Raw genomic sequence first — 26,220 nt, forward strand, 5'->3', positions numbered from 1 at the left:
CCATCACCCTCCTACACTCCTCGTCGAACCAGTCGTTCCGTCGAGATCGCTCCACATAACCGATAACGTTCTCCGCAGCACTGTTGATGGCTGTTTTGATGGTATCTCAACAGTCCTCGAGAAGGGCTTCGTCAAGCTCGCCCTCTGCCGGCAGCGCTGCTTCGACCGATTGCGCGTAGTCTATCGCGACCTCAGGTTGCTTCAGTCGCGCGATATTTAACCGAGGCGGGCGCCGGTTTCGCGTGTTGTTTACTACGGAGAGTTTTGGGCTCATCTTCACCATCACCAGATAATGGTCCGACTCGATGTTGGCGCCCCGACAGGATCTGACGTCGATGATGTCCGAGAAGTGCCGGCTGTCGATCAAAACGCGGTCGATCTGTGATTGAGTTTGGTACGGTGATCTCCGGGTGTACTTGTGTGGGAGGCGGTGCTGAAAAAAGGTACTACGTACGGCCATTCGAAAAAAGGTACTACATTCGGCCACTGTCAATCAGAATAAGATATAATTCAGATTGAAGAAACTTAAAATCGAAAATTTAGAGTACTTAATTATTACTGAATCAGATGTAAATATCTTGGTGAGATACGTTTGAGTTATTATTTTTATATGCTTTCCTGATCGGGCCCGATCAGAAGAGAAAAACATAATTATATCAAGATGAGATATTTTGATATTCAATTTTTTCCTATCAAAATGAGATATAATTTAGTACTCGTAGGATGTGAAAATATCTCAAATTATAACAAAAAGTCCATGCAAGCATAACTAAATTATATCATCACTTGATAGCATTATATCAAGATTATATCTCAATCAGATAGGATTTAGACCATAAAAAATGCAAAAATATAAGTTTTGCATACAAGCTTGTCTGTCTAACACGCATTACTGAACTCAAACTTTCATGCATTATTAACTTTCATGTATCAAAAGAGATGTAATCATTTTTTTTTCGAACAGATTTTTACACGTGTGACTAATTTTTTCAAAACACCGAAGGTTTTTTCAATGTTAAACCGCTTCGCAGTTCGCGTGCACTCCCAATCTCTGTCTGTAGATCAAGTTATTCTTAAGTTGTGAATGTCAAATTTAAGTTGTTTTGAACTACTATAAAAAAAATGAATTGGTGCCAAATTAGCGTGTCCCACATATTAGCATTAATATATTCCAGTGGAAAACAATGGGACGGCTTCTAGGCGGCTAGAAGGATTTCTAGCAATCTTTCTAGTGGTCCTACTAATCTTTTCCATCCGGTGAATAAAAATTTCGCTTCGCGCTCACTTTTTTATATATCATATCATATTGGTATATAGCTATCATATATTTATATGATCACTAGCTGACCCGGTGTGCGTTGCAACACCTTTAAAAATCAAATGATATTTTCACTCTGTTGTGGTATGAGCCTACTTGGTTGAATGATTCGACTGAATCAAAGCAATCGAAAGATTCCTTTTAATTCAACCACGGTAAATGAAAAGTTCATATACCAGTATTTCGATAGCAACTTACTACCTTCTTCAGTGAACGTTTTCGATTTCGAATCGAAAACGTTCACTGAAGAAGGTAGTAAGTTGCTATCGAAATACTGGTATATGAACTTTTCATTTACCGTGGTTGAATTAAAAGGAATCTTTCGATTGCTTTGATATTTTCAGAAATTATTCAAATTTTTATTGTTTTTTTTTTGGGATTATTTTAAATCAAATTATGACATAATTAATAAGGAACCACTATAAAATGAAAGCTGCAGCTGGAGTTTCAAATTGCAACACAAACCATACTTTATATTCTGAATCTTGATCTATAAATTTGTTTTAAAGATCTGATAATTTTCATCTGTTTCCTTAAGCTTCGCCCTAAAAAAGAAGGGTCCCAAATTAATCGTTCGCAAACAATCTAATTTTAAAAATATGGTTGTTTTTGCTTGAAATGTTCTGGATTTATGCCAGAAAAACTGATTAGGGAGCCCCTCCCTGTCCTTCCCTTAACCCCCTGCTGAATAGAGATCGTGACCTTTAATAATCATACCCATTTTTTTCGTTCCCAAAAATTCTTTTATATCAAATATAGTTCCATTGGTTGCTAAGTATTTGAGGTTTACAACAAAACTTATATGAAGCCCGTTCCTTTCTTCCCCTTTCTACACTGTAAAGCGTAAGGGTCTATAACAATCGTAGAAACATATCTCGTAACCAAGTACCTTTCCATGCCATATTTGTTTCCATTTGCTGGCTTCGTAAGCATACATTGAGAACATATGCTTAACTCTCATCCGCATTAGATTTCATTACCCTAATCAGCACTTGTGGTGTCAATTTGAAACCACAAGCTCAAATCGTTATAACTTTTGGCGTGTTAGACCGATTAAAACAAAACTTACATCAAAAGAAACCTTGTAATCTCAGTAAAATATGTTTAGAACATTATATACAGCTTAAGTTACAAATTTTCTCGTTATTCAGCATGAAAGAAAAAAAATCCGAAAAAACATGCCTCACGAAAACTGCTGTAGTTCATATATTACACGTCCAAAAAAATATTTGTCTTATGCATATGAAAGCTGAAGTTAACGCCTACATCATGAAGACAAGAAATATTTTTTTAAATTTTTTTTAATGAAATGGTCACAAAAAGTTCAAAAAAGGGGTCTAAAAAACCTACTTTTCATTCGATTGCTAGTAAATACTGTTTGAGCGATGGTAGAGCTTTAGAAAAAATATAACAACAAACTTTATTAAAATTCTAACATTTTGCTGTCTTTAGATTTTTGGTGCAACAAAAAATGAATTTACTGTAATTTTTTAAAGTTCACTACTTTGCGTAATTTTTTTACAAATTGAAATTTCATCTGTATTTGTGGTCCACCGTCAGGTTGTACTCGGATTTTCAGTGCTTTTACTTTGTTTGGACCAATCAAAAGTATATTCATTGGAAAGCTAATTTAATCTACATTCTAGTGAGGTGCAACAAATCACGCTGTGAGATTTCACAAAAATATGAAAATTATAAACACAAAATCATTCCTGAATTTCTAGAACTACAAGCATCGCGTCCAGCAAAACGTGTTTGTTTGCTCTCCGAGTAGGTACGGGGGGTGATTTGGTCAGAGAGCGAAGCCGACAGACGAAATAATGATGCGTGTCGTACGTTTCTTGGTTGGAAATTTTCTATTGATAGTAGTTCTCGTTTGCTTGTCACGACACGCATCATTATTTTATCTGTCGGCTTCGCTCTCTGCCCAAATCACCACCCATCGTACCTACTCGGAGAGCAAACAAACACGTTTTGCTGGACGCGGTGCTTGTAGTTCTAGAAATTCAGGAATGGTTTTACGTTTTTAATTTTCATATTTTTGTGAAATCTCACAGCGTGATTTGTTGCACCTCTCTAGAATGTAGATTAAATTAGCTTTCCAATGAATATACTTTTGATTGGTCCAAACAAAGTAAAAGCACTGAAAATCCGAGTACAACCTGACGGTGGACCACAAAAACAGATGAAATTTCAATTTGTTAAAAAATTGCGCAAAGTAGTGAACTTTGGAAAATTCCAGTAAATTCAATTTTTGTTGCATCAAAAATCTAAAGACAGCAAAATGTTAGAATTTCAATAAAGTTTGTTGTCATATTTTTTCTAAAGCTCTACCATCGCTCAAACAGTATTTACTAGCAATCGAATGAAAAGTAGGTTTTTTAGACCACTTATTTTAACTTTTTGTGACTATTTCATTAAAAAAAATTTAAAAAAATATTTCTTGTCTTCATGATGTAGGCATTAACTTCAGCTTTCATATGCACAAGGCAAATATTTTTTTGAACGTGTAACATATGAACTACAGCAGTTTTCGTGAGGCATGTTTTTTCAGATTTTTTTTCTTTCATTCTGAATAAGGAGAAAACTTGTAACTTTAGCTGTATATAATGTTCTAAACATATTTTACTGACATTACAAGGTTTCTATTGATATAAAATTTATATGAAGTTCATAATAATTCAAACGACTTAAATAGATTTTACTTTTGTGGTGTCAAAATGACACCAAAAGTCGGAAAAGGGAGTTTTTTTGTCCAGGCTTCCAGGGTTCGTCCATAAAAAAAGTAAAGATGCAATATTGAAGAACTTTTGAATTCATTTAGGGTCCCCGAAGAAATTTTTGTATTTTGAAGCTTCTGAAAAAAGTTACAAGCCTTCAAACTTGCAATGGTGTCAAAATGACACCCTAATGCGGATGAGGGTTAAAAAAATTGTATTGGGCTCACCTCCCTCCTCCCATGTACCTTCTCACTGAAAGGAGGATGATGTGTCGAATAATCATAGAGTCATACCAAAATGATTTTCCATGTTAAGTACTGTCCATTTCTCGGATTTTGTAAAATAAAAGTTAAATGTAAGCTTCCCTCTTCCCTTTCTATATTCCCGATTCTGTTAACATAGAAAAATTTCTCGTATTTAAATACCATGCCATGCCAATTTTGGTTTTATTTACGTAGTAAATTCTTGAGTTATGCATAAACTTGAAAGGGAGTACCATCTCCCTTCCATTCACTCCTTTTAATAAAGGGGTGATAACTTAATATTTATTAAAGTATTTTTAGTAGTCGAATACTTTTTGATGCCAAATTTGGTTTCATTTGCTCGATTAATTCTCGAGTTATGCAAAAAAAATGGAAACCCCCCCCTTTCTCCCTTTATATCTTTCCGCTAAAAAGGTACGGCTTCAATTTATAAAAGAAACATTTCTCGAATGCAAATACACTCACGTGTCAAATATAGTTCAATTTGCTTGATCAGCTCTCCAGTTATACTGAAAATTGTAAGGGAGACTTCTCGTACCCAAATATCGTTCCGTGCCAAATTTGGATCCATTTGCTGTTGTAGTTCTTGAGTTGTGCAGTAAAAATTGTATGAAACTTCCCTACCTCTTTCCTTTCTCCCCCCTGTAAGAAGGAAGGGGTCTCAAACAATCATTAGAACATTACACGTTCCCAAATACCCGCCCATGCCAAGTTTGGTTCCATTTGCTTAATTACTTTTTTAGTTATGTTAAAAACTACAAAAGAGGCCCCCTCCCCCCTTTATATCTCCTTACTGGAAAGAGGGAGGGGTCTCAAATGATCATAGAAATATTTTTCGTATCCAAATACCCTCCCATGCCAAATTTGGTTCCGATATCTTGATTAGTTCTCGAGTTATATGAAAAAATAGATGGTAGCCCCCCTCCCCTCTTCCTATCATCCCACTGAGAGGAGGGAAGGGTACCTAATATTCATAGATATATTCCTCTTTCCCAGTATCCACCCCATGTTAAATTTGATACCATTTGCTTGATTGGTTCTCGAGTTATGCGAAAAATTGTCTTTTGTTTGGGAGGCCCCTCCCCCCCCTCATGAGAGAGGGAGGGGTCTCAAACCACAATAGGAACCTTCCCCTGCCTCCAATACTTCCACCTGCCAAGTTTCACGCAAATCGGTCCAGTAGTTTCCGAGTCTATAGGGAACAGACAGACAGACAGACAGACAGACAGAAATCCATTTTTATATACACTGCCGGCCAAAAGTTTGGGATCACCCACTAAAAAACATGCAAATTTTGATCGTTTATATCTCAGCCGTCTTAGGACATATTGAAAATCTTCTGATCTCATTTGAAAGATAATGAGCAATAACTATCTCGGAGGTATTTGGCCCAAATATAATGTTTTAGTTTTGAACTTAAAACTTAACCTAAAGTTATAACATTTTCAAAAAATCGCACTCAATATTCAAAGCCGATCATCTCGGGATAGGGTGGACCAAATCTCAAAATTTGAGTAGCATTAGAATTCCTGTTCTTTACTTCTCAAAACACAATCAAAAAAAATTTGAGAAAAAAATCAAGAAAGTATTTTTAATTAATAAAAAAGACACTTGAGTTATCGTCCAAAAGTTTGGGATCACCTCTTTGTATGGTGAGTTTGGGATCATTCTTATAAAAACATGCAAATTTATTTTATTCATATCTTTCTCATCTAACATCGTATTGCAGATCTGAAGGGTTCATTTGGAAGCTAAGGAATTGTTGTTTTTTAATAAATTCATTCAAAAATTATATTTTGAAGTGATAACCATAAAAAAATCACCTAAAATTAATTGTTTTTTTTTTAAGTTCCCCGGATTTTTTTATAGTTCTCACATTAAAATATAATTTTTGAATGAATTTATTAAAAAACAACAATTCCTAAGTTTCCAAATGAACCCTTCAGATCTGCAATACGATGTTAGATGAGAAAGATATGAATAAAATGAATTTGCATGTTTTTATAAGAATGATCCCAAACTCACCATACAAAGAGGTGATCCCAAACTTTTGGACGATAACTGAAGTGTCTATTTTATAAATTAAAAATACATTCATGATTTTTTTCTCAAATTTTTTTGATTGTGTTTTGAGAAGTAAAGAACAGGAATTCTAATGCTACTCAAATTTTGAGATTTGGTCCACCCTATCCCGAGATGATCGGCTTTGAATATTGAGTGCGATTTTTCGAAAATGTTATAACTTTAGGTTAAGTTTTAAGTTCAAAACTAAAACATTTTATTTGGGCAAAATACCTCCGAGATAGCTATTGCTCATTATCTTTCAAATGAGATCAGAAGATTTTCAATATGTCCTAAGACGGCTGAGATATGAACGATCAAAATTTGCATGTTTTTTAGTGGGTGATCCCAAACTTTTGGCCGGCAGTGTATATAGATAGATATATGTACCTATATGATCATCATTTGCATCTCTCTCTATACTACAGACATATCGCTGAGCATATGGATGTACCGATCGATACTAGCAAGATGAGCGAACAGGAGCTGCAGTTCCATTACTTCAAGATGCACGACTCGGACAACAACAACAAGCTGGACGGCTGCGAACTGATCAAATCGTTGATCCATTGGCACGGTAAGTTATTGCTATTGCTTACGTTTCTACAACACATCTTGCATAGGACAATTGGCCCATTATGTATTAGCATCTTGTGGAAATGTGTTTTTGTTTCTCGAATGTTTTTTGTATGCGTATTACAAAAGCTCATGTGGTCAGGAATCTGGTAGATCATTTTTGGCAATAATCTGTGGACGTTTGCGGTAACTGGTTCATAGGCAGCGTTTGTACTTATGCTTGTATGTTATACACTGGGATATTGTTATAGTTACATGTTTGTTATTTTCAGCACATTTTATGTTTTATTCTGTTGGGAAGTGTTCTTTTGTCATAAAAAAAGTTAATTGTGCCGAACGTTTTCATAAAATTTATCCACATTTTTCCTTTACTTTTAAACAGGCTTACTCATATTCTCTTCATTTACTTCAAAATTTCCATTCGTTGCCGACGCAACCACAGTAACGACGCTGTTAGCATTTACTCGCGAACGAATCTAAACATGCAACAGAAGAACGCCGTCTTAGTGAACACGAACTATTATTTTTCGTTCTGTTTGCGTTGCTAAGACCAAACCCACCGGGCGTTGCTATTTCGGTCGGTATTTTAGATGTTTTGATAGGTTGCGTTTTTATCTACTTACTGATTTTTGCACCCATTGTTGCCATCCAGGTTGGTATTTGTGTTTGTTTGTTTTCTGATAGCGACGACCGGCTGCGTTGCTACCGGGTTGCTACATAAACGAATCCTGTAACAACCTACTGCTCGAATGCTATTTCTCGAATCAAGTTAGCGACTGTTGGTGCGATGATGGGTTGATAGATATGTTGCTGAATGTTCTCGATTCGAGGTTTAGCAACCATTGGTGGGCCTGGTCAAAGACGTTATGTGCAGATTGTTTTTATCTTCGTTCCAATCAAAACGTCAATACGCACAAAACCAAGAGAACAATTCTGATTTGATGATTTCGAAGAATCGCAGAAATAAAATCATACATTTTTTTTGAAAAATCAAAAATCATAACGCGTTAAACTCGGAAGAAATCAGCAGGGCGTTTTTTCCGAAGCGATCATGCTTCTATTTAGCTTTTGGCATTAGGTCTTTAGATTTCAAAATGGCGTCCAAGCAAGAGGAGCTACGAATCAGAATTTTGTACATGCGTCGTGAAAATCTAAACTACACGTACGCAGAAATAGCAAAATCGTTGAATGTGGCGAAATAAAAATCAGGCTACGTTAAAGTAACGGAAAATCTGCTCAAAGTGATGACCTTTTCTTTGGTCATCGCTCCACATTTTCACTCTAATATGTGTTGTGAGCCTATTTGGTTGAATATTCTACTGAAACAAAGCAATCGAAAGATTCCCTTAGATCCCCTTTTCTAAATTTTAAATAAGAATGAAAGGGAATCTTTCGATTGCTTTGATTCAGCCACATTTTCACTTCAGCATTGGTACCTAATCCAGTTCCTTACTACCTATTTTTTATCACATTCGCAATAATCGGCAAAATCAGGCATATTTAAAAAAAAATCAGGGAAATTCAATGGCTTATCAGGTTGTCAGACTTGTGTGCTGAAAGAACACGAGTTTGAATTTTGAAATCGCAGAACTGTACGTTCGTTTTGCTGATGTTTCCTTTGATGCTACCGGATTGCAGTTTCAGTTTAACGAAATAGACTCGCGATTCAACATGCCTGGTTGGAACACGACATTCTCGGTTCCATCGAAGTTTGCCCGAATTCACGGAAGCACCTGATTCTTCAAAATACCCATGTAGACGACTTCAGTATAAACTTTATTTATGAAAACATGAAGCCTCTCAGTTTTCTGGAGAAAGCTCGAATAAAAGTTTAACAATTAATCGAAAATCAAGGATTAAGGAACACCTCTAAAATCTCCTCGAAAACAACAAAAATACCTGAAATGTAGTGGTGATATAGTACTGAACTCTCTGCCAACCAGTTAGACACATACATACATACATACATACAAACATGAAGTCTCTTCAATCCATTCAGAGCAATTGCTCCAGATACCATGACTCCGGTGGGATGCTTGGTAGTAAACTTAAATTTCACATTCTCTGGAACATCCTTTGCGCTTTGCTCTTACCCCTGATGACGCATTTAGGTGATTTGATTTGAAATTCGTTTATTTGAAAGAGTGCCTTGTCCACTCCTGATTTGGCATCCTACATTTAAGTGATCTTTGATCAATCATTTCTTGGGGAATTCGAGATATTTGCTTCCCTCCCTTAGCCAGTATGTATACTGTACCACTGTATAGCAAGGTCATAAAATACAAGTTTATCTGACTTTTACAGTAAGAGCAAACGCAGCAGTGAGTGTGCATTTTGCTCTTTCCAGCGGACCGATTTTGGTATACCCACTCATTCGCGTACCAGCTGTAATTACGAGAAATGCAATGTTTATGTTTGTCACTATAAGTATCATCCGATCAAACAGATCCCGCACATTAAATTATTAACAATTAAACATTAAAAATCTTCAAAAATCGTCAAAAATAACCCGAAACATACTGCGAAAAATTTTCGTATTTTACTGTGAGCTTAATCAAGTTGAATGAACAGGGTCAGTGTGGTCGACATTGAGTGGTTGTTTTTTTTTAAATGAATCATATTTTCATGCTAGTTAAGAAAATACAATTTGTTAATGTAATCACCTACGAATTTTGGCTTAAGTTTGCCATTTCTTATTTTTGTCAAGTAGTCCAGTTTGTTCATTTATTTTGTGTAGTGTACCTAGTATGTTACAGATGTTTCTCTCTCTTTTCGGATCCCTTTTTCAATCGCTAGCTTGTATCTGGAAACAAATTAGAAAGTACGCCTATGAACCAGTCACTGTGGATTTTTTTCCATTCTAAAATAAACCACTGTAGAATGCCGTGTCCGAAGCATGTAATCTGCTATTCCGCTCAACACTGTTAATCTGTTTGAATGAGTATTTCGTTTTTTTTTCTTGCCAAACCCGTAACCCCTTCAATACGCAATGCTTGTCCCATCACGACAGAGGAAAGCAAAAACCAGGAGCAAACCGGTCAACCCACCCACCAGGACAAAATTTTCTCCAACGATGAGCTGTCTGCGTTGATCGATCCGATTCTGAGCTCGGACGATCACAATAAGGACGGATTCATTGACTATCCGGAATTTGTGCGGGCACAGCACAAGGCAGCGAGCCAGGGCAACCCCCCGCAGTAGTTAGTAAAGTGGTGACACAGAACCTCCCACCTCTCGTAGGGCGTCCCAGGCCGAGCTTCCTGTTCTAGAGCGGACGGAGAATTTAAATAACTCTTTTCGTGAGAATACTACTCTATACTTTAAGCTTCTGTTGTTTTCTCCGTTTGTATCTCAACCGAACCACTCAAATATTTGTACCAACAGACAAGGATTGGTTGGCAAGTAACATGTTCTCGTTTCTAGCTTTAGACTTTTGAGTTACTCTCGTAGATTTTACATTCCACTTACATATGTTGTAAATTTCGCTGTCAGTAATTATTTGCTCAGAATCGCACTATAGCTTCGTATTTTCCGAAAACATTGAAACTATGACTGAAATTTAGAGTTCTTAAGTTCAAACTAAGATTAGGACAATCTACACTTTTTGCATTGTGCTAGTATCTCGGAAGTGAGTGTTTCGTATTCGAAAGGTATTCCAATCACGGCGGCACACAATGAAACGAAAGGAATTGTCTGAACCTCCAGAAACTCATGTGCACAAACTTTTACTTAACGAGGGTGGAGAAGGAGAGCGAGGATGTTTTCGCGCAAGGTAAATCAAAGATTAATCGAGTCGTTAATGTTGATGGGTGTGATTGTGTGTGAGCATTGTATTTTTGTACCAACGATAAACATGTTTGCGAAAAAGTTACTTGAGAATAAATAAAATAATTTGTGACAAACGAACAACAACTTACAATCTTGTTTTCACATTTCCATTCAGCACGTTCCGAGAAAGTGGAATTGAAGAAATAAAACTTCAGCTGTATGTGTTTATCGCTCGTTTTTTCATAAATTCACAAATAAATAATCTTGAATTGAGATTTCAAATTTTTCATTTTTAGCGATTCGGATTCATAACCCAGAACTCAGATATCTGAATCAGAACTGGTAATCAGAACTCGAAATTAGAATTCAGGATCAGAACTTAAAATTTAGAATTGAGAATCAGAATTCACAATTCAAAATTTAAACACAGAATTGACTTCCAAAATTTTCCAATGGAAAACAGATTTCCTTTAAAGAGATGTAGTATTTGATATTTATAAAACTAAACGAACATTTAATAAAATAAGTAATTATAATTAAAAAAAAAAAGAAAACACAAAAAGAAATTAAATTGCTACAAAATTCACCAAAATGTAATTAGAAGAGAAGAAAACTGATAACCGATCGATTCATAACGATTCAATTTTTCTTTTAATAACTGTACCTCTTACTTTGATACAACTTTGATTTTGTACGAGGAACGGTTGTTGATGGTTTTTATTTCATTAGACCACCTGTATCCGTGGTTAGAGCATCTGTATTCGTGGTCTATTCTTGGGTCTAATTTATACGATAATTGAACCAAAGAAATTAGATCCGATCTAATGAAAAAATTGGCAACTGCACTCGTGTTCCATTAACTGTCGAACGGTTTAGAACTTCGTTAAATTGGATCCAAATCTCATCAGTTTTGGATCAATCCTTTTTACCAGCTCTAAAAAAAGTTGAGTTGAAACTGGTTGCTCGGGTCGGAATTTGGGTCTAAACCGGCTGTTTGGACCACGGATACAGGTGCTCTTAAAACAGCCGGTTTAGACCAAAATTCCGACCCAAGCAACCACATCAGTATTCCATTATACCGATTTTATCTCAACATTTTTTAGAACCGGTATAAGGATTGATCGAAAACTGATGAGATTTGTATCCAATTTGACGCAATTTTAAACCGTAAATGGAACACGAGTGCGGTTGCCAGTTTTTCCACTGGATTGGATCTAATTTCGTTGGTTCAATTCTTGTATAAATGAGACCCAAGAATTGACCACGAATACAGATGCTCTTAGGCAAAGCGTTGTACTTAGTTAGACCAATAAATGAGATTCTTTTTGGACCTAAGGATTTCATGCATCGGCTTTGTTGTAGAAAATCTGACTGGCGGGAGTTATGAGTACGTAAAATGAATGTTTTGATTATTGAAATTAGTGTGTAAATTCTAGCATAACATTTCATAAGGGCGAAACTAGCAGTTAGCTCGATTCGAGAAAAACGCATTTGAAATTTCGGAAAATCTAATCAAATACTATTTAACCCTCATCCGCATTAGGGTGTCATTTTGACACCATTGCAAGTTTGAAGGCTTGTAACTTTTTTTAGAAGCTTCAAAATACAAAAATTTCTTCGGGGACCCTAAATGAATTCAAAAGTTCTTCAATATTGCATCTTTACTTTTTTTATGGACGAACCCTGGAAGCCTGGACAAAAAACTCCCTTTTCCGACTTTTGGTGTCATTTTGACACCACAAAAGTAAAATCTATTTAAGTCGTTTGAATTATTATGAACTTCAAATAAAACTTATTTCAATAGAAACCTTGTAATGTCAGTAAAATATGTTTAGAACATTATATACAGCTAAAGTTACAAGTTTTCTCGTTATTCAGCATGAAAGAAAAAAAATCCGAAAAAACATGCCTCACGAAAACTGCTGTAGTTAATATATTACACGTCCAAAAAAAAATTTGTCTTATGCATATGAAAGCTGAAGTTAATGCCTACATCATGAAGACAAGAAATATTTTTTTAAATTTTTTTTAAACGAAATGGTCACAAAAAGTTAAAAAAAAGTGGTCTAAAAAACCTACTTTTCATTCGATTGCTAGTAAATACTGTTTGAGCGATGGTAGAGTTTTGATAAAAATATGACAACAAACTTTATTAAAATTCTAACATTTTGCTATCTTTAGATTTTTGATGCAACAAAAATTGAATTTACTGGAATTTTTCAAAGTTCACTACTTTGCGCAATTTTTTTACAAATTGAAATTTCATCTGTTTTTGTGGTCCACCGTCAGGTTGTACCCGGATTTTCAGTGCTTTTACTTTGTTTGGACCAATCAAAAGTATATTCATTGGAAAGCTAATTTAATCTACATTCTAGTGAGGTGCAACAAATTACGCTGTAAGATTTCACAAAAATATGAAAATTATAAACGTAAAATCATTCCTGAATTTCTAGAACTACAAGCAGCGGTCCAGCGAAACGTGTTTGTTTGCTCTCCGAGTAGGTACGGTGGGTGGTGATTTGGGCAGAGAGCGAAGCCGACAGACGAAATAATGATGCGTGTCGTGACTAGCAAACGAGAACTACCTACTGTCAATAGAAAATTTCCAACCGAGAAACGTACGACACGCATCATTATTTCGTCTGTCGGCTTCGCTCTCTGCCCAAATCACCACCCACCGTACCTACTCGGAGAGCAAACAAACACGTTTCGCTGGACGCTTGTGATAAATTTATTAGTTTTCATGATTTTGTATACAATTTATAAACTTTTAATAGTTCGAAATTGTGAACACTTTGGAAAAGTCGATACCCTGCTTTTTATTTAGTGGCCGTAACTTTTTTAACACGTATCTCAAATCATTTTTTGAATTTGGTGTAAAATAAAACAAAAATTTAGAAGAAACTGTAAATAGCTTCTCGAACACAAACGCCGATAGCAGATTTTGAATCGGCTCGAGGAACCGGACCGGCTTCAGCGACAGCAACGGATCCAGCAGGAATGTGTTCGGATCGGCGAGGGCCATCACGATACACTTCATGGCATCCTCCCGGGCGTAGCTGGTATTTTCGTCCGTGTACGTTCCGAGCAGCTCACTGTTTGATCGACACCACCGACTTTAGGACTGATTTTCGCCCCAAGCTGGCCGAAACACCTAAACCTAAAACCTAAAATAGGTAGACAGAAGTTAGAAATGGTGAGGTTAAGAGAAGCAACTTATTTTTCCTACCTGAAATAGCTGCTAAGGTTGTCGCAGATACTCGGAAGCCTTTTTGCACACCGGTTTGTGAGACAGCAGTCGCCCTGCATGCTGTTCAAGTTTTTGTTGCTCCAGTTTGATGCTGTGTCTGAAATTTCCACTTTTGTAGCCAAATTCGCCCTTTTTTTTCTTATTGACCAGCTTGCTAACACCGTACAATCCGATAATTGTCCAGGACGGGGCACAATTTTCACTCGTTTATTTTAAATTCAATTTTCAAAACCCGACTCGTAAACACCGGCACAACACAATCAGAGCAAATTTCGCCATTTTTCTAGATGGGTTCATCCAGTCACTCAGCTCGGAATGAGTATCTGTCACTTGCTCTCACCTTGCTGTCACCTCACTTAAACCGACTGTCGGAATAAGGTGACAAGAGTCGAGTGACGGTGGGGTGACTCGCCAACTGTCACGTCACTCGCGGCGCAGAATAAGGGCCAAAGTGCAACCGCGTACATCCGGAATGACCGTTAACTCGATTTGTTTATATTTGGCAGTTTCGCCTTTTTGAAATGTTACGCTAGAATTGTCATAGACATATATTATAGTTTGTAAATCAAAAAGGTCGTTTAATGAAAGAATGCGCTCTTAAGGAGTAGAGCTGTTGGGTAGGGAAGAGCAACGGGAGTCTATAAAATATATTCATACTAGCTGATTTTACCCGGCCTTGCTCGGGTTCACAAAAGATATTAATAAAAATGAGTCGTTTGATTTTTCGAAATATTGGAAGCTTTATATTCATCATTTTAAGAAATTGGGCCCATGTTTGGCCATGTAAGTTTTGTAAGTCTTTTTAAAGTTTTTATTCACTGTGTTTATCGATTTCATTTTTTTTAGAAGAAGCTTATAGTTTTAAGGATTATGAAATGAATTTCAAAATAATTTCCTTCTTCTCTATCACAAAAAACTTTAATCTTTACAATGGTATATTTAAGTTTTATTTAATTAAAAATTTCTAAAAACACTTCCGAACCTTGTTGAACCATGTTTAAGACTCATTTGGCATTTTTCTTTTTTTCCTTTTTTTTTTTTTAATTTAACACTGTTTTTTTAATGTTGAAAGTTGCACTGAAAGTTTCATGGAGTTATCGAAAAGAAATCATCTCTAAACCGAAATAACCATTTAAATGATATGGAAATGGTCTTATTTGAGTTCCATTAATTATTTTGAAGAGTGATCAATGTTAAAATTCTTTGAAATCATTTGTTCGAACTCGCAGTACCAAACGGTTTTTTTTTCAAAATTGGATGGTTGAATTGAACACATTGATGACCAAAAATAAATCAAAAAGTATAAATAAATTGGCCAATGAAATAGGATTGTATAATGCTAAAAACCTCAGATTGTATTATCTGATCAATTTTCTAATTCTCCATTTAGATTCCTCGGCGGCTATCAAAGCGTTGAAATTGCAGCCTTCAACATATATGTAACTCTGAATCTAATGATTTTTTCTTTCTCTATAAGGAATCCTAAAAATTTGAAAATGGTTGGTTAAAAGCTGGAGTTTATGAAAATCGGTTCATTAGTTTTTCAGCATTCAGTCCAAAAAGCTATTCAGCTGAAGAAGCCAATTCACTGTTGACTGTTCAGTTAACTGTATATCCTTGTAAACTCTCAAAGCCCCCAGCGGGGCGGTAGGCAGCATATTGAAAATCACTACAATTTTAGACTTAAATTTTTAGTCAATATATTCTTTACAGGATAGTTGTATTTTTCAAAACAAAATGTAGGCTCATTATTGCATCCAAATATCTCGTACCGGTACCACGTGTTTTGAACAGTAGAAGGAAAAAACACCCGCCAAAATTTTACCTTTCAAATCTTTGATGCTCAGCAAGCTTTGATTTGCTTTCCAGTCCACGTGAACTCTTGATGGTCGTTTCTAATGCCCGGCCCATGGTGATGGTGAAAACAACCCCGTCAAAGGGAAAAAAATGGTTCTGAAAAATGGGTGCCATGACTTTTGGTTTGCGGGAAAAAAACGAAAGTTCTATGGGAGGGTCCCTTTTCTCAGGTGAGAGGGGCTCGAAACTATTACTAAAACCTTCCCATGGTCCAAACACATAACTGTACCAAATTTCAGGCTGATCGGTTAAGCAGTGTGGATTTGTATAAGGTGCATACAAACAAACATATATAGTCCAACTCATCTTTATATATTAGATTATAAGATTATATGTTCAGATTCAGAGTTCAGAAACAAAACTCATATTGACAACTAACACATTGCGGACCGAGATATCTCGTTTTTTCGCTTAACACGTGCATAATTTACTGAGAAGCATAACTTAAATCTGATACATTTTTTATAGAAACTTCGTTCTACAAAAATGTAAACAACACTTTCGAAAACTTAAAGACACTAAATTTGTAGAGTTTGATCCAGTGTGGTTTCTGAGAGAGAGAATGCCAAACTTAAGTGTTTTCTGGCTTAGATTCCTTTGCGGTCCTTAATGTGTTAACAGCATCAAATTTGGGATTCTCAATTTTCGAAAATGACCACATAATTCTACAGATTTAGTATCTTTGAGTTATCGAAAGTGTTGTACACAATTGTGTAGAATAAAATTCCTTTCTTTCTGTAAATTTTTGATTAAAGTTTCCTACGCTCAAATATGTCTTATGTAAAAATTATGTCGAAATCTAAGGTCTTTACCCTGATACAAAATAATATCATACATACAAACGATTTAAATTCAGCCCTTTCGTATGCACGATTTTTGATATTTTTATTAACCACTAGCTGACCCGGTGTACTTTGCTACACCTTCCGAAAAAATGTAATTTCTAAAAATTTATTCAAATTTAGGTTTTTGTAAGATTTTTTTTAAATCAAAACTCATAATAGTTCAGAATCAACAACTTTGAAATGAGAGCTACAGCTGGAGTTCCGAATTGCAATTCAAAGATGGTATATATATTATTTACTGAAACTTGACCTCTATATTTGTTTTTCAAGATCTGAAATTTGTACTCTGTTTTTAAAGCTTCATGACTTAAATAATGTCAAAATTTATGTATTTTCCACCTTTTTTTCCCAAAGTGGGAAGTTAAGAACATCCATAAATGCATTTGTCACATTTATTTTTGAGTTATGCCAAACATCCGTACGCAAAAAACCCTCTTATAAAATATGGTCCCTTCTTTGAAAAGCTCTTTATCTTAAACTTACAGTGGAGCTCTTCCATCTTTTCCGATTTTGTCCCCCACTGCTTGAAGAAGGTAGGCTGATTTACCTGGCTCGAGTTTACATAAATTCCTCTTTGAAAGAAAAAGATTTGCATATTGGAATTTATTGCATATTGTACTATATGGAGATAGAATTTTGAAAACCGGTCAATAGCGTGAATCGGGACAGTTTTTTAGTATATTCTTAATATTCTGTATTATGAGCACTTCCAGCTCCTGATTAGCTTTAGATGGGGTATTTCTTGGAGTTGAAAAAATAAGCTATAGAAATTTGGAAAAATAACCATCCTCTCTCTTCGGAGCAGTTTGAATATCTATCCTTCTTGCGCCAAAATTATGTTAAAAAATGTTTCGCCATATGCCAAACTCGTGGACATGAGACATTTAAGCTTGAAGTTTTCCCAAACAGCACTATTCTCATGGTATGAAAATTATCGATATTATACAGTGAAAATTTTTTGTTTTTAATAAATTTATTAAAGCAAAAAATATAAATATCTAAAAACTATCAGTTGCATCACTAAATAAATTCGTTTATTAGCGTTTTTTATTTTCTCTTTGAAAGTCAAATATTCAAAAATTTTGGCAAAAACAAATTTCCAAGTTAACATTTGTCCCGTACATTGGGGCAAGTGTAAATGCAAAGCTTATTTTCAGATGCGTCAGAGTAACGGCTTTCAAATGAATTTAATACGTATTTCTGTTTGTTTGCTTTATCAAGTTTCATTGATATATCTGCAGTATTCCTGCAGTATAAATTCATGTTTGTTACTCCACTTTTAACGAATGCTGTTCAAAGCAAATGACCTTCATTTACAAAGACATTTGAGAATTTTAAATATCTGCTCATATCAACATTCGGAATACCCCTTCTGGTCTTTCCAACAAACTGAATCATTTTGAAGATGAATTTCTTAAAAGTTCGCCCTTACCCCACCATGTAAGATGACAGGAGAGAATACACTTTTTAACACTTTGAGGGCATACTAAAAATTTCTCATAAAAATTTTGCTTCCAGTTGAATATCAGTTCTAAAGTTTCACTTTTCAAAAAAGAAGCGGATCAAAAGTCTCTTTTATGCAGCCATGTAACACAAAAACACATTTGATGTGAAGTGCGTACTTGAATTGGTGTGTAAGCAAAAAGTACGATGTTTTTTTGAGAATTAAAAAATGTTCATAATCATGTGCTGTACAAATGAGCTAGGAATCAAGTAGAAAAAAATTACATCAAGGCTTCATATCGCCACCCCTTGCATTGAAAATATGCTTGGTTGAGAAATACACGCCAAAATATTCCCACTGATTAGTATGCTATGTCATGATTACTATACTCTCGCGAGACGTTGGCTCGCGACGCCTCGACTATGGAGACGAAAAACAAACCGCCCAAAGGAAAAAAAAATCTCGAGAAAATGGATTCCATGACTTTAATTTGTTTCGAAAATCTACAAATTTTGTATGGGAGCCCCCCTCCCCTAAGTCGGATGGGGTTTTAACTATTATAGAAACCATCTCCGGCCCCAAAAACCCTCAGAGGCAAATTTTGACGATGATCGGTTAAGTAGTTTCCGAGTCTATAGGGAACAGACAGACAGACAAACATTCAACATTTATATATATACTAGCTGACCCGGTGTGCTTTGCTACACCTTTCAAAATCGAATGATATATTCAGAATTTATTCAAATTTTTATTGTTTTGTTGGCATTATTTTGAATCGAATTATAACATAATCCATAAGCAACCGCTTTATAATGAGAGCTGCAGCTGGAGTTTCGGATTGCAGCACAAAAATAACTTAAACTAATATTCTGAATCTTGATCTATAAATTTCTGTTAAAGATCTGATATTTTTAATCTGTTTTTTAAGGAACTAAAAAAGGAGGGTCTCAAATTAATCGTACGCAAACAATCCAACTGATAAAACATGGTTGTTTTTGCTTGATATGTTCTGGATTTATGCCAAAAACTTAAAAGAGAGCCCCCCCCCTGCTGAATGGAGATCGTGATTTTTAATAATCATACCCATTTGTTTTGTTCCCAAAAATCTTCTTGTATCAAATATTGTTCCATTGGTTGAAAAGTTTTTAAGCTTTACAACAAAATTTGTATGGAACCCCCTTCTTTCTTCCCCTCGCTACACTGTATATTTGTATCCGCTCCATGCCATATTTGTATCCATTTGTTGGCTTCGTTAGCATTAATTGAGAACTTATCCTAACAAAATTGTTTAGGGCTCACCTCCCTTCTCCTATGTACCAACTCACTGAAAGGAGGATGGTCATCATACCAAATAATGTTCCATGTTAAGTTTTGTCCATTTTTCGGATTTTGTAAAAAAATGAAGTTAAATGTAAGCATTCCTCTTCCCTTCCTTTATTCCCAATTCTATCATCCCACTGCAAGAAAGGAATTGTTTGACATAAAAAAATTTCTCGTATTGAAATACAATTCCATGTCAAATTTGGTTTTATTTGCGTTGTAAATTCTGGAGTTATGCATAAACTTGAAAGGAAGTGCCATCCCTCTTCCGTTCTCCCCATTAAATGGAGGGGTGAGAACTTTATATCCATAAAAGTATTTTGTGAACTAAAATACATTTTGATACCAAATTTTATTTCATTTGCTCTATTGGTTCTCAAGTTATGCAAAAAATTGTATGGAAGCCCCTCTTTCCCCCTTTATATCTTTCCGCTGAAAAAAGGTAAGGCTTCAATTTATAATAGAAACATTTCTCGTATCAAAATACCCTCACATGCCAAATATGGTTCAATTTGCTCGATCAGCTCTCCACTTATTCTGAAAATTGTAAGGGAGACCTCTCCTACCCCTTTTCATCCACCTTTTTGAAGGAGTGAGGGATACCGAATATTCATAGAAGCATTTCTCGTACCCAAATATCGTTCCATGCCAAAATTGGTCTCATTTGCTGTTGTAGTTCTTGAGTTATGCAATAAAAATGTATGAAACTTCCCTCCCTCTTTCCTTTCTCTCCGCTGTAAGAAGGAAGGGGTCACGTTCCCAAATATCCGCCCATGCCAAATTGGGTTTCATTCGCTTAATTAGTTTTTGAGTTATGTAAAAAATTAAAAAGAGAGCCCCTTCCCCCTTTATAACTCCCTACTGGAAAGAGGGAGGGGTCTCAAGTCATCATTGAAATATTTTTCGTATCAAAATATCTTCCCATGCAAAATTTCGTTCCAATATCTTGATAAGTTTTCAAGTTATATGAAAAATTGTAAGGTAGCCCCCCTCCCCCCTTCCTATCACCCCACTGAGAGGAGAGAGGGGTACCTTGTATTCATTGAAATATTCCTCGTTCTCAAATACCACCCCATGGCAAATTTATGTATGGAAGCCACCATGGCACGGTCGTTCTGCAGTTGTGGCTTAGGCTTCAGCACCAAGTCACCATAGGTTACCATATATATCCGGTTAATAACTGCTGGATGAGACGTTCAAGGGAGTGGACTCGTAACGGGGAAATCATCATTTTTAATCGAGGAAAAACCGGGAAAAAATTGGAATTTCAAAACGAAAAATCGCTAGCAACCGTGAAATGAAAAAAATTACAAATATGACAAACATGATATATGACAATATGACAAAGGATGATAAGTTACTAAAAATTGTTTAAAAATTTACGAAAAATGACGCTAATGACGATAACAATGATTTAGTTTTAGTAACAAGTAAGAAAATAGTAGCTAGTAAGAAAATAGTTGAGAAAATCGAACGGGGTCTGTATAATTTTCTATAGACAATTCAAAATCGCCTTTCTATTTGAAAACAGTTGCAGAATTTTTCTTTATTCATAGCAATGCTTTAGGGGTCTGGGAGCTTTGGAAATACATCATTGCTGATGTGATTAGAAATTGTTTACTCATGACATTGTTGGCGAGATAACAACGTTTATCCCAGGAGTGGCGTTTCAGTGTACAGAAGAATCTTAGAGCTGATCGGTAGATCGATATACATTCCTGTAAATATGATACATCAATGTTGAGGTCATCGTGGTGCAGAGTTGTTGAAAATTCCAGGACTTAGCTGTGAACTCACTACGTGTTTTTTGACATTCTAACAAATGACAGATGATGATGTAAAAGTGGACCAATCCGGTCGGCCATTGCCGGAAAAGCAAATTTTTTCGGACGAAGATTTAGCCGGTATCGTAGATATGGTGATGAGTCAGATGGATACAAACGGAGACGGGTATGTGAACTACGCCGAGTACAAACGGTCGGGCGTGGAGGAAAACCGCAAGTCCGATTATCCCGAAGCATGAAAACATCGTATAGACGAGGATATTGAAAGATTACATTTGGTATCGATAATAAAGCATTTGCTAGTTTAAAAAAACGCTTTTGGTTGTGGGTTTATTTTTTTCTGGAATTTGTTTGACTTCCCAGCAGAATTACTAATAGGGAAAAATTGTACAGAACGCACCAGTTAAGCATAAACGCTATTTATAGCGATAACAATCATTTATGAACCAAATTGAACATTTCAGATTATTTAGGGATCTAGTCTAGGATCAAAAAGAAAAAAAAACATGATGAAAACTCAATTTTGATGACATTCTTGTAAATAACTAAAACAACTACAGTGAGCGAAATATGAATAGTACCGCTAGGTATTTTGCTTTTTAAAATATGAATGATTGAAAATGATTAAAATTTTCTTTTACAGTTTGTTCTGAATTGTTTAACGGATAAATCAAGCATAAGTTTACTTTTTTTGGACGTAGCAATTGGCGATGAGGACCAAAAATGAGGAAAAAGGGGTGCGAAATTAGAATAGTACCACTTGAGTTTTTCAACAAAAACGAGATTATTTTTTAAAAATTACTGTGTAAATTGTGCTTCTAAGGGTAATTTGAATAGATAACTGCACTTTAAGGATTTTTCTAGAATTCCAAAAGTTTTCATAGGTAGGTGTTAAAAGGGGATTTTAAGAGATGCTCCTCTAGCGTTAAGGAATTTGATATTTGAGTTGTAATTCTTTACCAAACTACTTACTTTCTTCATTAAATGGCGTGAATTGATGAAACAAACATTCGGGATTTATTTTAAATCAGAAATTAAATAGATTGGAAATCAAAAACTTAGATTTTTTTCAGTAAACCACACTTTTTCCAGTTTCAAGTCGTAGATGGCAGCACTAGCTAGCAGTTAAAACCAAATTAAGTCTCAATATTGATTTTCCATGATTATTTAGGTCCATTTTAATCATTTAAAGGAATTTTCCCATCACAATTTTGTACAAGTTCATGCTGCAGAAAGCTTTTCCGGATTTGCAAAAGAATCACCAGCACAAGAATGTACAACCGCCAAAATTCCTGCTCATCTCAACTTGCGATTCAATTGCAAATCATAACAATAATACTGCTAGCCGTCTGGTCCATCAAGCTCCATCGCAAAGTACAAATTTATTCTGACAATCGGTCCAAAAAGTTCACTTTTAGTGACCTTGATGCAATTCTGTTTTTTTTTTTATTTAGTGATCTTAGAATTTCCATGGCATTTACACGGTACCATGTACTTATTTCGAGACCAAAATCATCCAGCCCGCCCTAATTAATCCCGGATATTCGAAAATGGGCATGCATTTGGTTAAATTGCAAGATAGTGCTGCCATCTATGACTCGAAACTAGAAAAATAGTGTTTGACTTAAAAAAAACATTGGAAATTTTCAATTCCAACCTGTTTTTTTGGATTCAAATTCAGCCTCAAATCTATGTTTCATCATTTTGCATTCATATTTATGAATGTTAATGAAGAAATCAAGCAGTTTGATAAAGTTTTATAGCTCAAATATCAAATTCCTTAACGCTAGAGGAGCATCTCTTTAAAACCCCTTTTAATACCTTTGAAAACCTTCGGAAATCTAGAAAACTCCTAAAATGCAGTTATCTATTCAAATAATTCGTAGAAGCATTATTATTCACTTTTACACAGTAATTTTTTAGAAATAATCTTGTTTTTGTTGAAAAAATCAAGTGGTTGGTACTATTCTTATTTCGCACCCCTTTTTCACATTTTTGGTCCTCAACGCCAATTGTTACGTCCAAAAAAGTAAACTTATGCGGATTCAAAACAAACTGTAAAAGAAAATTTTCGTGATTTTCAATCATTAATATTTTAACAAGCAAAACACATAGTGGTTCTATTCTTATTTCGCTACAGTGAGCGAAAACAAAACACTATTGTGATAGAACGCCACAACTAGTGTACAGAACGCATCATACCGAAAGGGCTTCCGAAAATGTAGCTTTAAAAAAAAATTAAAATGAAGAGTTAACCAAGTTGATCTTTTTTTATCGGCTATATCGGTGAAATTTTATATTCTTCGAGGAAGAATATTTAAGAATTCAAAGATTATAGACGGATATAAGATTAGAATAAGGTGAAAGATGTTGAAAATGAGCGGAACGGTTATTTTAATTTGAAAAACTTTTCATCCCATTTCATCGCTTTGAGCTTATCTTCAATTACCTTCCGCTCATTTTCAACATTTTTCACCTTATTCTAATCTTCTATCCATCTATAATCTTTCAATTCTTAAATATTCTTTCTCAAAGAAAATTTATAACATTTCACCGATATAGCCGGTAAAAGAATAATAAAAAAAACTGCCAGATATCCTTATAATTGAAACACAGACAAATTAAAACGCCTTCAAGTAGGCAACAAAATTCAAGTTCTTGGCTGTAATCGCGGAAAATATGGAGGCAGATATTTTTTTTTTCGAATCGAAATAAAATATCTGCCCCTTTAATAAGGACGAAATTTGTTATAATTATGCATTCATGTTGGAGTAAACAAATTAAAAATAATTACATTTCGGTTCGATATTCGATTTACGTAATACATGTGGTTTTGCGTGATTGTTTTTAGTTGAAATTTCTGGAAAGTTTGTTAAATATAACAAAATATTTATAGTTACCCGAAAGTGCATATACTAGAGGAAAATGTAAAGTTGCAAATTTATCAGCTTGGGCAGGCTGGTTTACCATAAAACCTTATATGATTAGAAGTTTCTAGAAGATTTGATAAATCCTGCTGTTTCTAAGAATTAAAGTCGTTTTAGTAAACTATTCACCAGAGACATATTAGAAAAACTTGAAGAAAAACATCATTTGAAGCCATAGGTCAGCGTATTTCTGAGAAATAATGGCATGGGCCATCTTAACACGCTGGAGCGTCTTGTACAGTTTTTCCCCACTAGAATAAGTTTGCCAGATTGCCCGGTTTCCTCTGGGTTTGCCCGGATATTTTATACAAATTTGGGAAAAGGCCGGTCCGGCCCGATGTCTCAGATTGCTTTTAAAAAGCCCAATTTTTTCCAGGATATATTAAAATAGTTTTCCAAATCCAACAAAAAAACAAATTGTGTCATCATTTTTTTTATTTATGGAGCCTTAAATACGACTTAAAATCTGCTGTTGAGTTTTGATGAACATTTTTTTTTCATTTTGTTTTTGTTGATTTTTGTTTAGTAATTCCTGGGCTTTGACCAAATTTGCCCGTATTGGGTTGTCAATTTTGAAATGAAATGCCCGGATTTTACCAGGTTTATAAAATAGCCCGGATTTAACTGGCCCGGATATGTGCTGAAAAAAATCTGGCAACCTTATACTAGAAGCACACTAACAATGCAAAGTGATTTTTTAAAAAAGTTATTTAAGTTTGTATCTAACAATTTCGTTTTGATCATTAGACAAGAACCAGAATGAAACCGACCATCAGGGAGCAGATTCTTCGAAACATGTTACAATTTACACCGATGAACAGTTGAGCTCGATTGTGGAAACCGTCATGGGCAGCATGGACAAAAACAACGATGGTTATGTTAGCTACGCCGAGTACGTCCAGGGCAATTACGCCAACACCAACAAAGCCAAACCGTGAAAAAATGAACCTGTTTGCATGCACTCAAAAAAAAAAAAAAAAATGAAACAGTCCTGGGAGTTGGTGATACTAACAGCTTTATGAAATTGTTTTGAATAGTTTGCATGAGTTAAATATACTGTTACATTCAGCTATGAATCTTTATCTTTCCACTTCATTGTTAACAAATCTCTGCCTACATATTCAAAAAAACTTTACTCTACAGATACCAAAGAAGGGGGTGACGATGAGCATCACACAGCAGAGCCTGAAGCTCATCCACAGGACGACCAAACGCTCCAATCGCTGATCGATCCAATCCTGGAGCTGATGGACAAAGATCACGATGGCTTCATTTCCTATCCGGAGTATCGACAGGCTGAGGCCGCTGAGGCGAATAAAAGTTAACTACTGACAACAGATGCCGTTCGCTTAACTTATCTGGTCTAACTGATTTATCCGTGTTGTAGTCGAGTTTAGGTTACAAAAAAAAACTTGAACTCGAAGTGAAGGCTGATTTTGAATTGTGATTAGTTTAAATTGTTTCTATTTTGTTTTCCCTAATCTGATTTAGAAGCAGCACGACTGACTTTAAAGATCGAATAGTACAGCAACAAATTAAAATCTACAGACAATAATTTCACCCGGTTGTTTTGAAACTGAAAGAAATCGTCCGATAGTTTGGTTTTTGAAAATTGTTAGATTCTGTTGAGGGTGGCTCCATAGAGAAGATTTTTTTAAAACAGTTTTTACGTCACAAGTTTCAAATTTCAATGATTTTTTTTAACTTCGAAGTTATCGGCGTTTTTCGGTGAGTTTTAATAATATTCAAACAAATTACCAGTTGTCCATACGTTTCGAGCTACTTTGGCATTCGCCTCTCTTCAGTGGACACTAGAATTATATTTTTACGATTTAAAATTACACATTAAATCTTAATTTTAATTTAAACTTACAATTGGCTGGCCATCGTCTAAACTATTTTCGTTTTGGACAGTTTGTTTTGTTTTGCGTTTACATTTGTTTGTCAGTGTATGTGTTAACTTGGATATTATTGGGTCATAAGCGGTCTTAAAATTTAAGGCATTTCTCTGCCTATTTACGACATTATCATTATCGTCACCTCTCAAATTTATATACATAGAACGTTTCGGCAGTTATCCTAGCGTT

At 35.2% G+C, this 26,220-nt stretch overlaps 1 protein-coding gene across 7 annotated transcripts in view; it reads left to right on the plus strand.

Moving 5' to 3' along the window:
- Positions 1 to 25,688, plus strand: part of LOC129739953 (putative mediator of RNA polymerase II transcription subunit 21) — a 40,141-nt gene extending 14,453 nt beyond the window's left edge. For 4 of the 7 annotated variants that reach the window (XM_055731524.1, XM_055731523.1, XM_055731522.1 and 1 more), the window contains exons 5-6: positions 6,791 to 6,939; positions 21,252 to 24,874. In XM_055731524.1, the coding sequence (XP_055587499.1) occupies positions 6,791 to 6,939; positions 21,252 to 21,445 (343 nt within the window). In that variant the 3' untranslated portion in view covers positions 21,446 to 24,874. The other 3 variants (XM_055731521.1, XM_055731526.1, XM_055731520.1) reach the window with 3 other exon arrangements.
- The last annotated feature ends 532 nt before the right edge of the window (positions 25,689 to 26,220 follow it).

Source organism: Uranotaenia lowii, chromosome 1, assembly GCF_029784155.1.
Source record: "Uranotaenia lowii strain MFRU-FL chromosome 1, ASM2978415v1, whole genome shotgun sequence".
NCBI lineage: Eukaryota > Metazoa > Arthropoda > Insecta > Diptera > Culicidae > Uranotaenia > Uranotaenia lowii.